General features: G+C 53.7%; 1 protein-coding gene across 1 annotated transcript; it reads right to left on the minus strand.

Annotated features, from left to right (window-relative positions):
• Positions 1–1,614: 1,614 nt before the first annotated feature.
• Positions 1,615–3,866, minus strand: NKX2-5 (NK2 homeobox 5). Its single transcript, XM_057411961.1, has 2 exons — positions 3,367–3,866; positions 1,615–2,724 (listed from the first exon to the last, which is right to left on the minus strand). Exons 1-2 carry the CDS (start codon positions 3,647–3,649, stop codon positions 2,117–2,119), a joined length of 891 nt encoding a protein of 296 aa, XP_057267944.1. The 5' UTR covers positions 3,650–3,866; the 3' UTR covers positions 1,615–2,116.
• Positions 3,867–15,304: the final 11,438 nt, after the last annotated feature.

The raw sequence follows: 15,304 nt of genomic DNA on the forward strand, positions 1-15,304 counted from the left end.
GTTTCTACAAGTAGTGGTTCAAGTTTTAGCTAATTTTAATGCTTTCCCTCATGTTAACTCAGGACTGTTCTGCCTGTTCAGGGCTCCCTGTGACCATGCCAAACTCTGCAGTGCCAGTATCCAGCTCCCTGTGACACCAGTGTCACGGAGCAGTGTGGCAGCACTGTGCCCATTGTATAGATCAGGCCAACTAAAGCACCAAACTGCATCCAACAGTGGCAGAGTTTAAACCCATCTTTTACCTGCCCTCTCCTGTAATCTTTGTGTGGGTCTCTCAGACCCTCTTAGAGCAGAGTATTTTCTGGCTAACCTGCTGTCTCTCTAACATCGGCTGAAGTCTCTGCGTCCTTCCATGCCCCACCCTGCATTAGGGGCTTTGTGAGCAGCACCCAAGGGGTCCTCTTCCATTTGCAGGGATAGGAAGGAGGTTGGAGCTCCTTATCTGTGCAATCCTACCTTGGGGTGTGTGTGAGGTTGGTCCACTTGGGAAGGAGGGATAGAGGCTGCAAGCAGCTTCCATTCACCCGCAACCTTTCATCCTATGTCCCAGGGCCACAGCCACCCTGTCTCCATCCCTGTTTACTGATGGGACCGATATGGCCGAATCAGGAGAGGTTGCAGGTTCCCTTAATCGCCTTGTCACTGGGCCGGACAATCTCAGACACTGAGAGGATGTTTTGACTGCGCTGAATTACAATGTTTGTTGTTTCTCACTCCCAATAATTGACATTTGATAGCGACTCCTGTAAAAGCGGCCGGGAGGCTGGGGCTGAGGCCGAGGAGAGGCTGGGAGCCGGGCAGCGGGAGCCCCGCTGGCTGCCGGGGCAGGCGGGGGGGTCCTTTCTCGTCTCCCTGGTAGGCACACAGTGCGGAGGGGCTGTAGCAACCTCCCGCAGATGGACTGTGCGCGGCTCCCCTCCAGCAGAGCCCTATCCCCTCGGCTGGGGAGGGGGTGTTTTGATCCTCCCTTGCATCGCTCTTCTGTGCGGGGAAGAAACCAGCCTCTCGCTCCCGGGGACTCGGAGCGACCGGGCCACGGCCCAGGGCATTGCGGGGCTGCCCGGGCTGTGAGCTCAAAAAGCGGCTTTAAATTGTATATAAATATATATATATATTTTTTTTTTTTTAATGCGTTAAAATACAAGCAGCGTTTGCAGGCTTCAGAAAGCGAATTGTTTGAAATTACGGGAGGGCTACGCAAAGCGGGGGGGGGGACCGGCAGGCCGAGGGGCCCGGAGCGGACAGGTGAGAGCCCCCGGGAAGGGCGGTCGTAAGCCGGGGGATGCTGGGGAGGACCGGGTGGACCGGGCCGTGCAAGGAACGCCAGGGACGCGTAAGGTTAAGCCACTCTCTTTAATGACAACTCGCTGATCTCCATCAGCTAGTACAGCAAAGGGAAACACGTATGAACGGGCGGAGGGGCAAGGGGCGGACAGTGCATTTCAATACTAACGGTTTAGTGCATAACCCTACGGGGACCTGGCAGGTCGCAATGTCTGTATTCTCGGCCGGGGTGTGTGTAGGGGGGTCTGTCCTCCCCCGAGCGCTGACTGGAGCCGCCGCAGGCCCCTCTCCCGGCCCGGTACCGGGGCGAGGCCGATGTCGGCTTCGGCGTGAGAGGTCCCGCGAGTGGAGACCTGGGGGCTTGGCGGGATGCTGAACTGGCCAGACACCGGGGACAGGACTGGAAGTGCAAAAATTAAATGTGGATCTCGATAATAATTAATATAGAGTAAAAATTTATAAAAGTTGCAGGGCTTGGGTAGCTGCTGTTGGGATCAAGTCAAGCGAAATGCCCGGCTGCTTTAGAGGAAGGAAGGAGGGGAATTACCGGGGATAGCCGGTGGAAGGGGGATCCGGGAGCTGCGGGAGGCTCCCCGCTCTGCTCCCGCCGGCAGCGCAGCCGTCGCACGAAATACTGGAGACCCCCTCCCTGTGGAAATGGCCGCCAGGCTAGTGACCTCCGCCGGGATGCTGCATTGAACTGTCCTCACCCCCCCGTAGCCTGGATATGTCCCGAGACCGGCTCGCAGGCGCGGCCGGGGCCCCTTCATCACCGGCGCCGGGGTCTCGCCGGTGGCCGTGGTCCACGGAGGGGAGCGGGGCAGGGGCGGCTCTACCAGGCTCGGATTCCGTGTAACGTGGAGATCCCCGCGTTTCCCTGCGGGATGGGTGTCTGCACGGAATTCAAGTCCCCTACGCTGAAGTTCATGAAGTTGTTGCCGGCTGCCGAGGGCTGCATGGTCTGCATGGACGGGTAGTTGCAGTTGTAGTTGGCGTTGCAGGCGGGGCTGTTGTAGTTGGTGTACGCGGGGTAGGCGTTGTAGCTATAGGGGTTAATGCTGACATTGTACGGCGAACTGTAGGGAGAAGACTCCCCCAGGCAGGGCTTCCCATCGCGGACCAGCACCGGCACCGCTATCCGCCGGGGGGGAGGGATGCCCACCATTTCGAGGGTCTGATCCTGTCTCTGCCTTTTGCATTTATACCTTCGATTCTGGAACCAAATTTTCACCTGGGTGGAGGTGAGCTTTAGGACGTTCGCTAGATGGTCTCTCTCGGGAGCCGAGAGGTATTTCTGCTGCTTGAACCTTCTCTCCAGTTCGTAGACTTGGGCTTGAGAAAAGAGGACGCGAGGTTTCCTCCTTTTCCTCTGTCTGGGGCGCTCGGGATCTTCCAGGTCTCTCTTCTCCTGCTCCAGGCTCTTGTGCAGGGAACACAGTTCTGCAGGACAATAAACGGGCAAAGGAAAAAGGAGAAGGGGGGGAAATGCGCAGAAAAAACATAAAGCAACATTCAGTAAACAGCCTACACCACGACTGAGCCCCGGCTCTTTCCCAGCAATTGCCGGCCTCACTGTGTCTCGGCCCCGCAGGCCGCCGCGGCCACCGGCCCTGCCGCACTCTTTAAGTATCTCTTTAGCAGTTTTCCGTCGGTCTTTGCGTTTGAAAAGGATGCTCGTTGCACTGATTTTAGTTGCAATTGCTTCTGCCGCAGCCTGGGTTTATCGCGGTTGGTCTTTGTACTGAATCCCACCCTGACCCACGGGCGCAGTCAGCAGAGCGAATTAGGAAATAGATTTGTCGCCTAATTTCTGGACTCGAGGCCTGACTTATCATCCTGCAGCCTTGCCCGGCCCGTCGGGCAGCCGGCATGGCAGGGGCCCCAGCCACAGCCGTGGTCGGGGACCACGGCAGGGGCCTCCGGGCCCGGTCAGGGGACGCTGCCCGCGGTGGCTCTGCCCGCTGCTGCACCACGGGCCTGCGGGGGGGAGGAAGATGCTCTGTCCCCGGGAGCTCCAGGCTGGGGATCCCCTTCCCCCCCTCCTCCCTCTTTCTCAGCTCGGCCAGCACCGATGTTCTTTACCTTTCTTGTCCGCCTTGGCCTCCTTGGCTGAGTCCATCTCCACGTAGCTCTTAACGTAGTAGGAACCGGGGAAGGTGGTTTTGGCTGCTTCGGGCAGCTCCTCTCGCGGGCCGGGTAGGGTCGGGGGTTCGGCGCCGAACGCCTCTTGCTTGAAGGTGGCCAGCATGCAGGATGGGGAGGCCAGCGAGGAGAGCTCCATGGAGGCCAGGCCGCTCTGATGCTGTTCCAGGTTCAAAATATCCTTGACCGAGAAGGGCGTCGTTGTCACAGGGCTAGGAAACATTGTGGAGGAAAGCAGGGCAGCGGCGGGAGCTCAGGGTCATGGAAAGGGAGTTGAGAAGCAGCCAACCTGGAGCAGTGGTGGAGCGTGGGCTCACGGAGGGGGCACATAGCATTCCAGCGAATAGCCTTGATTTGTGCACTGGAGGCAGGTAGGACCAGACCATAAGGGAAGGGAAGGAGGGACTAGGCAGTTTTTGGGTGACTTTAGCTTTCTATTGGCCATCATTGCAGTGATGGTATGAGAGATGCAAAGTTCCATGTCACCTAATATAGTAATACATCTCAAAAACATCTCCACTCATTTAAAGGGGCGGCACTGTATTTATCCAGCTTTTCCCGGCTGAGTTTGTTGATCCATTAAAAAAAAAAAAAAGAGGAATCCAGAATGGCCTAATGTGTACAAAGCCACTATCTGATGCCATCTATCATACAGTCAGATTAAATAAACAGGCCGGGAGGAAACCATCAACCAAATATGTGCTGATTTCATTTTTTTTAAGCGAGGGAATGGAGGTTTCGATTTTACTGTTCTACAATATCCGATCGCAGGAACTAGAAAACGGGAGTTCACTGCTGTGTGGAGCGTGCTTACGGTTTATATAGATATTCTGAAGCAGTGCCTGCAAATTCTGGCTGATAGGAGAGAGCCCCTAAATAGGGGGTGTTCCCTCCCCCCGTGAACCTTTCAAACAAACCCCCAGCACTGTCTGGGGAAGAAAACGTAAAACCGCGGTTTGGAGGCGGTGTAAAATATACAGGGGTCCTGGAGAGCAAGTCAAAGCAACCGGCCGCTGAGCTGCTGCCGGGAGCGGGGGTGAGTCCTAGAGCGGCCGTGTCCCGCAGGATCCCCGGGCAGAAGTGGGACCTCAGTGACTTAACGCATTTGTAGTCGCTAACATAAACGTTAGCGACAAAGTCTCAGGTTGAGAAGGGGCGTTACAGTGCTTTCTGGCTTCTAGGGGCGAGGAGCAATATAAGCATATAAAATCAATCTCCTCCAGCGCTCCACTGCCCGGCCCCGGGAGGCGAGGGACCGGCTCGTCCCCTCCGAGCCCCGGTGCAGCTGAGGGCCGGGACCCGAGTGGAGGAGCCCCGCGACATTGCGGTGAGTTGCGGGGTCCCTCGGCAGTGCCCTGCTCGAGTTCCTCCTCCCCCGGCAGACGGAAGAAACCCTCCGAGGAGAGAGAAAAGGCGGCACCTGCCCTCTCTGGGCTGCTCCTTCCTGATGGTACCTGCTACTGCTCCCCTCCCCACTTCTCCCTTTGTGACTCGGGCTCTTGTTTGGGCGATTCAGTGCAGGATATTCTGAGGGGCGATGCTGTGGCTTTCTCCCGCTCCCCGGAGACCGCCGGCCGGTGCAGCAACAGCCCCAGAGCTCGCAGCCTCTGGCTGCAGCCGTCCTAGGATGTCCTGTGCGCGGTTTCCTGGAGAACCGGACCTTGCAGTGACAGTTGGAGCGATTATTGGGTACTGGGAGGCCTGAAATATTGTTATTTAATGAGGAGCGGCCAAGAGGCCGTCTCGTTCTTCGCGGCTGTGCTTCCTGCAGAATTCCCTGGGAAACCGGGGTTTTCCTCCATTGCAGGAGAAGGGGTGAAGTGTCCGGGGAAGGCGGAGGCGATCTTAGTCGCCTGGCTCAGGAGAGGGGTCTGTGGCAGGACTTTGCCTGGTGTCAGCGGCACCCCTTGCAGTCTGCATCCCCCGGGGGTCTTTCTAATGGCGTTTCCTCTTTTTTTATTACAATCTAATAGGAATAGGTTAGATAGATACTAAAATATCGAAGCAATCCCATTGTGTTGCGTGTTCCTCCCCCCGTTCCCCCCCCCCCCAATAATCCGTGGCATCCACCTCCCTCGGCAAGTTTCAAACAGGTTCCAGCGCTCCCGTCCTCCATCCTGGGCCCAAACCGCCCTTCTCGGGTCGGGTCCGGAGCCCACAAGGCAGTGCACAGCGAGCCCAGAGGGGAAAGTGGCCCCCGCCCGGTGGGGATCCCGGTACCTGCCCCGGAGCGCGGTCCCGGCGGCGGGCTCTGCCTCCAGCGGGACGGGAGCTGCCGGCCACAAACTGCCATTAATCGAGGGCTGACGGGCTTCCTCCAGACCCCCAATCACACGGCGGCTCCCGATCGATGTGGGCCCGGCTGTAGAGGGTGGAAGTGATTAATTGAACGATAAGCCGGAGCTATCATTTGGAATGTCATTAATGCGTCGGGGAGACATTCATTGGAGACAGACAGCGTTATCTCCGCTTTATCTTCAACAATGCATCACTTTTAATACTGCGGTTTAGAAACAAATGGGGGCTTTAGCCTTAGCCCTTCTCTTCGTGTTTATATTTTTGGAAGAATCACAACTAGTGGGAGTCCCGGGTTCGGCCCCCTGATAAATGAACATTAGCACTTTTTAGAACTACTGTATCAACAAAAAGAGCTGCAGGGCCGCAATAATTGGTGAAAAAGCAAACACTCTGAAAAGAGAGTCCAGGTCTGCTCTGTGTCCGGTTGATTGATGTTACTGACATACAGCAGCTCACGGACTTTCCGGGTCGGGGCTCGGCACCCGTTCCCCTCCTCCCCGGTTTTCTCCCTTTCCCGGTGCTCCCCGCAGCTCGCTGAAGGCAGGCTCCGACTGCAAACGACGTCTTGGCCGAGGGCAGCTGAGCAGAGGGGACATAAGGGACCGGTTCAGGAAAAGGGTTCCAGTTCCCTGAACCCACGGGCAGGGGCGAGGGAAGCCCCCACGCGGCCTCCCCCGACTGTGCCCTCTTTGGATCATATTTTAATGGCCGGTCCATGGATGAGAAATCATAATCGCGTTTAAATAACACGGGAGAAGGAGTATATGGAGTCAGGGACCCCGGAGGAGCGCCCTGAAGCACCTTCTCCAATCCACCCTGGACCCAGGCCCCTCGGGAGTTCGCGGGAGAGACGGGATGAGCAAAGCCGCTGCTTTTTCTGGCTGCAAGGAGAAAGCGTGGGGTGCCCTGGCCCCCGCCTTCCCCCCCCCCCCCCCCCCCCCCCCCGTTTAGAGGTTGCTCTCGCTGCCCCCGGGCCCCCGCACCCAAAGAAAGCCTCTCGCAGGCGAGGATTGTCTTCCTCACCCGGTTGCTGCACCTCTCCGGGATTGCTAAATGCGTTTTTCTTGCTGAAAACAAACAAACAAAAAACCCCACCCAGCCACGCCATTAGCTCCGGAGAGCACATCCTCTGCCCCTGAGCTTTCGACACCTCGGACTGCTCAGAGAGAAAGAGAGATGGGGCCTTTTAAAAAAGTTTTCCTCTTAATCCCAGTCGGTTACGATGTCCAGGGCCCCCTCCCGCTCTAATTCCCGGCTATCTCCCGAGGACTCTGTTTATACCTCACCAGTAAACGCCGGGATTTGAAACCTTGTCACTAATTGAGTGCTAACACTTCAGGTGCTATAGATTTGTTAAGAGGCAGTAGCCCAGAAATAGCCTATTAGGGTTTCCTTGAGGAGAAGTTGTGCCAATTCCCCTGTTCCCATCGTGGGAGGCAGCAGCCGCTGGGACGACGGGATCTCTCTGGGTCCCCGAGGGCTCCCCAGGGTCTTTTGACCAGTTATTTATTTCAAACGATTATGAGGGATGCTATACAATAGCGAGCCCTAGTTGAATAAATTCTTCCGGCGCGGTCGCTGGGCTACCGTCCTTGTCCGCCGTGGCGGGTCTCGCCGGGGTGCGGGGGGACCGCCCTGAGGCTGGGGCCGAGGATGGGTTCCTTTCTGGATTTCTACAGGGAAAAACGGCTCTGGAGCTGTCCAGGTGCTCCACTCTGCTGCAGCTAAACGCTTCTTTTCTTGCTTCTCTTTTTCCTCCCCCCTCCCCCGTTTTTCCTTTCTTAATTTCTATTTTTATTTCGGTTTATTTCCATGATTTTCTTCCCCTGTTCCTCTCGGGCTCTAACGAACCCGCGTTTCACGCTGCCCCGCTCCCCGCACCGCGATTGCTGACGGCGAAAGCGGCTTCCCCGTCGTCGAGCATTGCGCAAGAAAAATAGTTTTGACCTTGCAGTGAAGGCGGCCTTGGCGCGGGGCCTCGGCTCTGCCCGGTGCTCAGGACCGCTGCGCCGGGAGCCAGGGGGTGTGCTCTGCCGGTACAGCCCCGCTCAACTGCGGCGGGGCAGGTGCGAGGCGGCCGCTCCGCCGCTGCCGGACCCCAGCTCGTACCTGCCATGCACAGGGGACGGGGGACTCGTGGGCCCCTTTCCTCCATACAAACAGGGGAGAGAGAGGTGGAGAGCAGCCGAACGATGGTGCCAGGGCACAGCAAGCAAAAGCAGCAGCCAGAAAGCACCGGAGCGTCTTCTCTTTGTTTCAGGACAATTTACGCAAAGGCCGGATAAACCCGTCCCGTGTGGTTTCGGATGGCCACACCCGGGCCCTCTCCTTGAGCAAGCCGCAGGCAGCCCGGGACGCTGCTCGGTCGCTGCTTGCCGCTTCCGATGGTGTCTGGGGCTGGGGGACTTGAGCAGCAATTGCCACCGTGGATTTTACCCTCCTGCCCTGGGCTCCGTGACAATTAATCTGACAAATTGGCTTTTGCACCTCGGGCGCTGGAGGTGGGTTTTTCAACCCCGGGGTGAAGTGAAAGCTGGGAGCCAGTCAGATAAATCAAAGGCTTTTATTTTACCCTGCCTATAACTTTTTCCGCCGTAACTGTGCTGGGTTCTCTGGTGATGGGAGCGCAATGGGGGTTTTCGCCGTCCTTCCCGGTACCCCTTCCAGCACCTGCGGCCGCTGGCCCCGGGTCCCGCAGCGTTTCCGCGCCCGAGGGAAAGGTTTTTAACGCGGCCAGTTCATTACAAAAGCGCCTGTTCGTTACGTTTCCTAGGGGAATGCGCCCAGGGCAGAAGCGATGCGGTTATTAGGGACGGGGAAAATCAAACGACCGAAGAGACTTTCACGTGTAATAAAATTGCAGCAACGGTTTGACAGGGGCGTCCAGTAACCAGGGCGTAACAGTGTCTAGCGACGGTCAAGAAAACTGAGTTAAAAACGAAATACCTTCCAGGCACTATGAGGCGTTTGTTTGAAGGACAAAGCTCTAAATGCGGCGGGGCTGCCTTGCCCCATCCCTCGGAGCTTTGTCCCGATTCACCTCCCGCCGGCTCCGGTGGGAATAGGAGCCGCTCTTGGCAGGGAAGTCTGAAACCGCCGCAGGATTTCAGGGTGTTTGCAGCTTGTCTGTCCGCACGATGTTTTCCAGAGGAGATAAAGGTCTGACTTCTCGGATACTTCCTGCTGGCCGTGCAAATCCGATCTGTCTTGCGATGTCACTATGCGCGCTTTGCGCTCCCAGGGAACCCGGGGAGGGGGGGCCGCAGCGGGCAGGGCCGGGACATCGGGGCCCTGCTCCGACCTGACACAACCCACTCCCCAGCCCCCTCGGGATTCGAGTCTGCCCTTGGCTGCGTAGTGAGGAAAAGGGGAGCGCAGCTTGGAGGTGCAGGTCGAGGAGGAGCCTTAACATGAGACGGTGTTTGGGCTTTAGTTGTCTTAAAAGTGATTTTCCCCACGCCGGGAGATGAAGGATCGGCAACGTTCCCAGCCATCGCCCTGCCCGGAGGTGCCGGCCCTCAGCCCCGTCGGGCTGCTGCAGGATTCCCCACGGGTGTCCGTGCAGTAGGACCTATTCCGGACCCGTAGGGAGAGCCCGAAGGGGTCAGCTCGGCCGGGACGAGCGGACGGATGAACCCGGGAGAGTAGAGTTACAGTCACCCCCGCCTCTGCTCTGGCGTCTCCCGGCGATGTCCCCTCTGCTCCGGCGAGGCCCCCGCCTGTGACCCACAACCGGAGAGGCATGAAATCGGCTGCCCCGAGGGCAAGCCGCTGGACGGGTCAGAGAGGGGGGTCCCTGTCCCCGCCGAGCTGCCCCCGCTGGGCCTTTACGGGGTGGCTGGGTCTGCCTTCCTTCCTTGTCACCCCGCACCGGGAAGGCGGCTTTCCGGGACGGCCCCGTCTGTGTCTCCGCACTTGCCGCGGTGCAGCCGGGCTGCCCGGGGGAGGCGCGGGGCGGGGATGAGGGTATCACCCCTGTCCTGCGAAATTCCCACCCGTCCCAGGGTGGCTGCTGATCCCGGCGGGGCGGCCGGGCCTCTTCCCTGTGATAGCATTTTTTTTCCTAAATCACACACAAAAAAAACCAAACAACTCAAAAAGAAAACAAAAAACAAACAAAAAACCCCCACAAAACCAACAATAACAAAAAAAAACCCCAACACCCTCAAAACCCTAAAACCACACCAAACCCCAACGAACAACCCTCCCCAACTCACAAAAAACAGCCAATAAAGAAAAAAAAAAGGGGGTATGTCTACCCCGGGACTTTCGGACCAGCCTTCATTTTTGGCTCGAGGAGCCGGTTACTACTTTGCTATGCTTGAACTCTGCAAACAGAGGCGCCGGGAAACGAGCCTGCGGGATCCCTGCTGCTCGGCCCCGGGAGTGGGATCGGTCCGTTGAGTCGTGTTTTTACCTCGGACCTGTTCGGTTTTGTGGCGGTCTGATGGGGAATGGGTCTGTTTCTCCATCCTCTCCGTCAAGCTAAAGCTCCGAGTGCTCCCGTGGGCGGTTTTGCAACGGTTGGGAAGAAATCCGTGCAAAACTAATATATATGAAAGAGAGAAACTGGCAAATACATACGCGGGGAAGAGTTTTCATCAGCCTGATGAATATATAATTCACTGAACGTAAATTACGATCTATTTCAAGTGTGTGCCAAGAAGAAGAGTGAAAAGAAACGAAAATCCTGTAAAAGTTCTTCCAGATTATTACTTTTTTTTCTCGTTTTTTTACCCTCTTTTTTTTTTTTCCTGTGTAAAATCCCCAAAGTTCTATAACTTCACGAGTCTGTCTTTAAATTTCAAAGGAAGGTCGCACAAATAAAACTTGATCTGCATTTCCCCCCTAATTCCTGCGTTAATTACCAGCCCGTTTTTCAGCTGTAGAGGGAAAAGCACTATTTAAACGGCAGCCCTATTTTTTCCCTTGGAGCCCCAGCAGTACTGTAAGAAGAAAGGGAGGGAAGGAAGGAAGGAGCATCCCCCGCGGTGCCTGCCTTGTTCCTGCCAGGTCGGCGCTGTTTGCCGGCCGTTCCCAAGCCACCCGCCTATTCTATTTGTCAATTAGAGAACTAAAAGACTCAAGTGAAATGCATTCGACGTTAAATACCTTTTTATTTCGCGGATCGAGTTTATTTCTTAAAGAAATTGGAGGGATTTGGGTTTGGCTGTTGGCGTTTTCTTACGGTTTTGCGCGCTTTTCTCCTTGGCGGTCCTCGGATGTCACTTTTGGGTTTTAATCGCACCGTATCTTTCGCTCCCGAAAGCTAAAATTAGTGAGAGGTGCCGGCGGGGAGCGGGGCCGCGCTGCTTTTGGAATGGGGGAGATCCGTGGGGAGGGATGAATCCCGAGGGAAGGAGTTCGCCGTATTCTGGTGCAGCCTGCTGAGATGCCGAGGCTGAGAGGAGCCCGGAACCTGCAGGGGACGCGGAAGGGAGAAAGGAAAACCGGGAACCTGCTATCCCCTGAGGCTGAAAACTTGGCCCTGGGTCTGTCTGTCTCTTAGGTGTCTCCCGATCTTGTTTCTAGCACTAAGCCAGGGGCTTGGGCTAGCACAGGGGTGCCTGGGGCCAGGAGGCTTCCTTCAGGGATGATTTTATAAGCGTTATTGGTTGCATTATTGGTGTGCTCAGACTCCTTGTAACCACAGGGCTGTGTATCTCCAGAGCTATGCAGCTCTAGAGTTATGTGGGCCTGGGGCTGCACAATCCTGGAGCAGCACCTGCTGTAGCTGGAGGGATGAAGGAGCACTGGGGGGACTGGAGAAGCATCCCTTGAGCTCATCTTTCAGGCCTTGTCTCTCCAACTCTCTAGGAAAGCGATTTGGGAAAAGATCCCTGGGGAGGCAGTGCAGCCTTTCCGGTCACCTACACACGGAATGTTAGAGCAGGGGTCAGGAAAGATCCCTTCCTCCCATTTCTGCTGTTTTTTGACCCTGGCCCGTTGCCGTTTTAATATACAGCCCTGATCAGAGCTCAAGAGGATATTTCCTCTTCCAGCGTTTCTTTGGGCAAAGAGGCACCAACAGTTTTTTTTCCATAATGATGAAAACATCTGTCTGCCTTCAAACTGTCAGGCTGTGCATTGCTTCTTCCAATATGCCTTCTCCTCTAGAGCCCTCCGGCCACCCCAGTACAGCCCTTCTGTGCCCGGGGCACTCACTTGGGTGCTCCATTCCCAACCTCCAGCTCCAGCTAAGATACTCAGCCCTGTATCTGCACTGAGAAACTGAAACCTCTAGGATCCTCACTGCAGCTCCCTGGGTTTAGAAACACAATTTGGTCACAGCCAGCTTGGGGAGGTGGAAATCACTATCCCAAAGTGATTTTTCCCTTCACTGTGTCCAGCAGAAGTTGTTTCCCCCACTGCCTCCATATGGGTAGCTCAGGATTAGTTGCCTTGTGTCTTCCAGTTTGGTAGAATCCATCGTGAAGGGAAGGGCTACATGTGTGCTTTCAGCCAGGGCTCTGATCTTCAGTGCTTACGCTGTCGAAACATACTTTGGTGAAAATGTGCCTTTAGTTGTGTGTGTTGTGTGGATCAGAGCTGGATTATGCATCTGCTTTTAAGAAAAGTAAAAAGACAGTAAACCCATGAAAAAAGAAATGAGGAAATATATGTGCTGATTCAGTGAGACCCTGAACTGCTGGTGAAATTTTAAATATCTGCATTACAAGGATCACTCATGTGCTTGAAGTATCATATGAGACCTGAGGCCCAAACTAGGAACTCTATTGTATACTGTGGTTTAAAAGAAGAAAGTCATGAAACTAAACTACTCCTGGAAAGTGAACAAAGGCACATCCGAGTGGAATGACTGAAAAAGTAAATGCTTTCTCAGCCCACAAGAACACACTCTGAAAGATGCATTTGGCTCCAAGCAGTCAGAGCAGCCTGAGCCCTGTCTAGGGTGACTCTTAGAATTTCAGTATTTAAAAAGGAAAGGGGGGATGTCCTATGTTTAAAAATATGACTTTACTTAGTCCCAAAGAAGAATAAACAAAGCAAAGGCAAAAACCTAGATGCCTCTAGAGAAAAAATGTGTTTAACCACAATTCCAAACTATCCTTTTCCTTCTCCCTCCCCACTTTTTAAAAGATGGACAAGTAACAGCCAAGCTCAAAACCATTGTGTCATATTCCAGCCTCTCTAGCCTTGCTCTCATTGATGCCAAAGTTCATAAAATAACAATAATATTTACAAAATATGAACCTGATCCAGTAGTTCACATTCAGGCAGTGCTCTGCACTTAAGTGATGGGAGTTGTGGCAAAACAGAGGGGGAAATGGCCATGTATCTCCTGTCCTGGGAACTTAAATTTCATCAGGGATGTGAAACCTCTGCTAGTCTGATCCTTGGCTGTGTTAGTGCTGAGACTTTTGGTGTTGTGCAGGAGGCAGCAATGGACTCATCACTGCGAGTGTAACTTTGTGGTGATCTAATGGAAATGGAGTAAATCCGTTTGCTTAGTTGACTCTTCTGTCATTCTCACCACATTTATTCTGAATGACCTGTTAGCATTAGCTGGATTAAAGTTCCAGTAGGATAATACGTCGCGCAATACAGATTTCTACTCTACGTTTGATGCGAGTAGATGATGTTGGCTCTGTGTACTTCTTTATGATAAGCTCCAGCAGCCCTGGAGGAAATCTGAATTGTGAAAAAGCCCCTTGTATGACTGGAGTCACTCTGAACTACTTTTTGTATGTATCACACTTGGGCAGAAATGAGGCAAAAGAGACATTGTCTGAGCTGCAACATCAGACACTTGGCAGTCGGGCTCTGACTCCCTAATGTGTACATTCCACATCCAGCTTTTGGTTTTATTTCTTCTTTGCTTTTTATCCTAAAGCTTCTGTCTCCCAAAGTGCCCGGGATGCACAGTGCTTATGCCACAAGCAGCCACTCAATATTTAGTTTTATCCTTCCTGGTAAACTCCAGGCTTATTGCTCCACAGTAAACTGCTAAACCCCAGAGACAGATCTTTCCAGTTCCTTTCATTTCAGAGGTGTCTGAGAGCTTTGAAAGTACAAGTGGTTTTGTCTTCGCCTATCCCTTATGTTGGGAAGAAATAATCCAGGAGCTTTATCCCTACTGCCTAAAGAATTTAAGGTGCGGAGTTTGAGGTTAAAAGCATCCATTTGTTTGGGGTACACAGTGTGAGATAGCTACAGTGTGAGTTAGAAGCATTTTTGATGTTAAAAGATACTACAACCTTCCAAGTAGGTAGGAAGCACAGAGAAACTGCTATTTAGCAGGGTGTATAACTTGGCTACATTTAGGGTGATTCTCATGTAGGTGACAAAAATGCATCTTCCTGGCACAAAGGTCAAATCTTTTCCTACAGACAGAGGTGTGCTACGATTTCTCAAAGCAAAGACCCCCAGGACTTTTGTGATGCACCGTTTTCCAGCCTTGCTCTCCCCTGGGGTTTTGGAGAAAGTGGGCGGGTACCATTTTGGCTCAAAAAGGGCTCAGCAGGTGGAAAGAATGGCAACAGGGGCAAATCTCCATTAGGCAGGAGAGCCTACTTGGTCCAGAAGTAGCCACTGGCTTTTTGCAGGAGCTGCAGCCCTGCCTGGGAGCTTCCAGGGTTTGGGGGAGCAGGGGTACCCAGGCTAGGGATGTGCAGAAGGCTCTGGCTGCTGCCCAAGAGGTTGAGTGTCCCCAGGAGCACCTGAGAACTCCACTGGAGAATAACCTGGGGCATGAAATCAGAAAAAGCCCAAAGAAGGGCAAAAAGTCATGAAGGCCCCAACAACCAGCTAAATCTTGTGGTTTTGTCTAACTGAAGGCAGATTTTATCCATAGCCATCAATCAATATGGATGAGATACTGTTGCCAGCTGATGAGCTTGAAAAGCTTTTGTGCATAAAAAAGCATCAGGCTTTAGGTAAAGTGCCCTGAACCGACCATTTACAAACTGCCTTCCCTCAGGCAGACCCTTTTTTTTGTGGTGAGACAATCTAAGGCAGGCAAGCGCCATTAGCGTGTGCATCTGCCCAATTTGCAGACACCAGGACTGCTCTCAAGCTAGGAAAAAAGTGCTTTTCTCTTGCTTTCTTTTTGTTTATTTTCCGTTTTGTGAAAGTTAAATCTGTCTAATTATGGTTCTTCAAGTGAACAGTCCATTTGTGCAAACTTTTAACCATCCTGCCTACTCCTTTTTACAGGGAATACTGTCTTGGTCTGCTTTGTATCAGCTCTGTCTCGTTTTGGACACCCCATCCTTGAAGTGGGTTTACTTATATCAGACGCAGTCATACATTTTTCTGATGGGAAGGGCTATCCTTAGGAACAGAAGCTGTTACTTCATCAGAAAGGTGTTAGGCGGGCTTAGCTTTTGATCACTTTATTAACTCAGACTGGATGGGGCTGCTGTGGCAATTACATGACCAATACACCAAGGCATCCTGTCAAACTCATCCCTTTCTCCTTTCTGCCACTGAAGTCTTCAGATAAGCAATAGTGAGATGTCTGTCTGGTTGATGGAACTAGCAGTGTCTGGTCTAATCCACGCTGAGCTACAGCACAAGTGTCTACCAGGGATCACAGAGTAGTATGTTTTATACAATA

The sequence above is a fragment of the Pezoporus wallicus genome, unplaced genomic scaffold, assembly GCF_028554395.1.
Source record: "Pezoporus wallicus isolate ANWC-B61680 ecotype Strahan unplaced genomic scaffold, APGP_CSIRO_Pwel_v1 contig_6354, whole genome shotgun sequence".
Lineage (NCBI taxonomy): Eukaryota > Metazoa > Chordata > Aves > Psittaciformes > Psittacidae > Pezoporus > Pezoporus wallicus.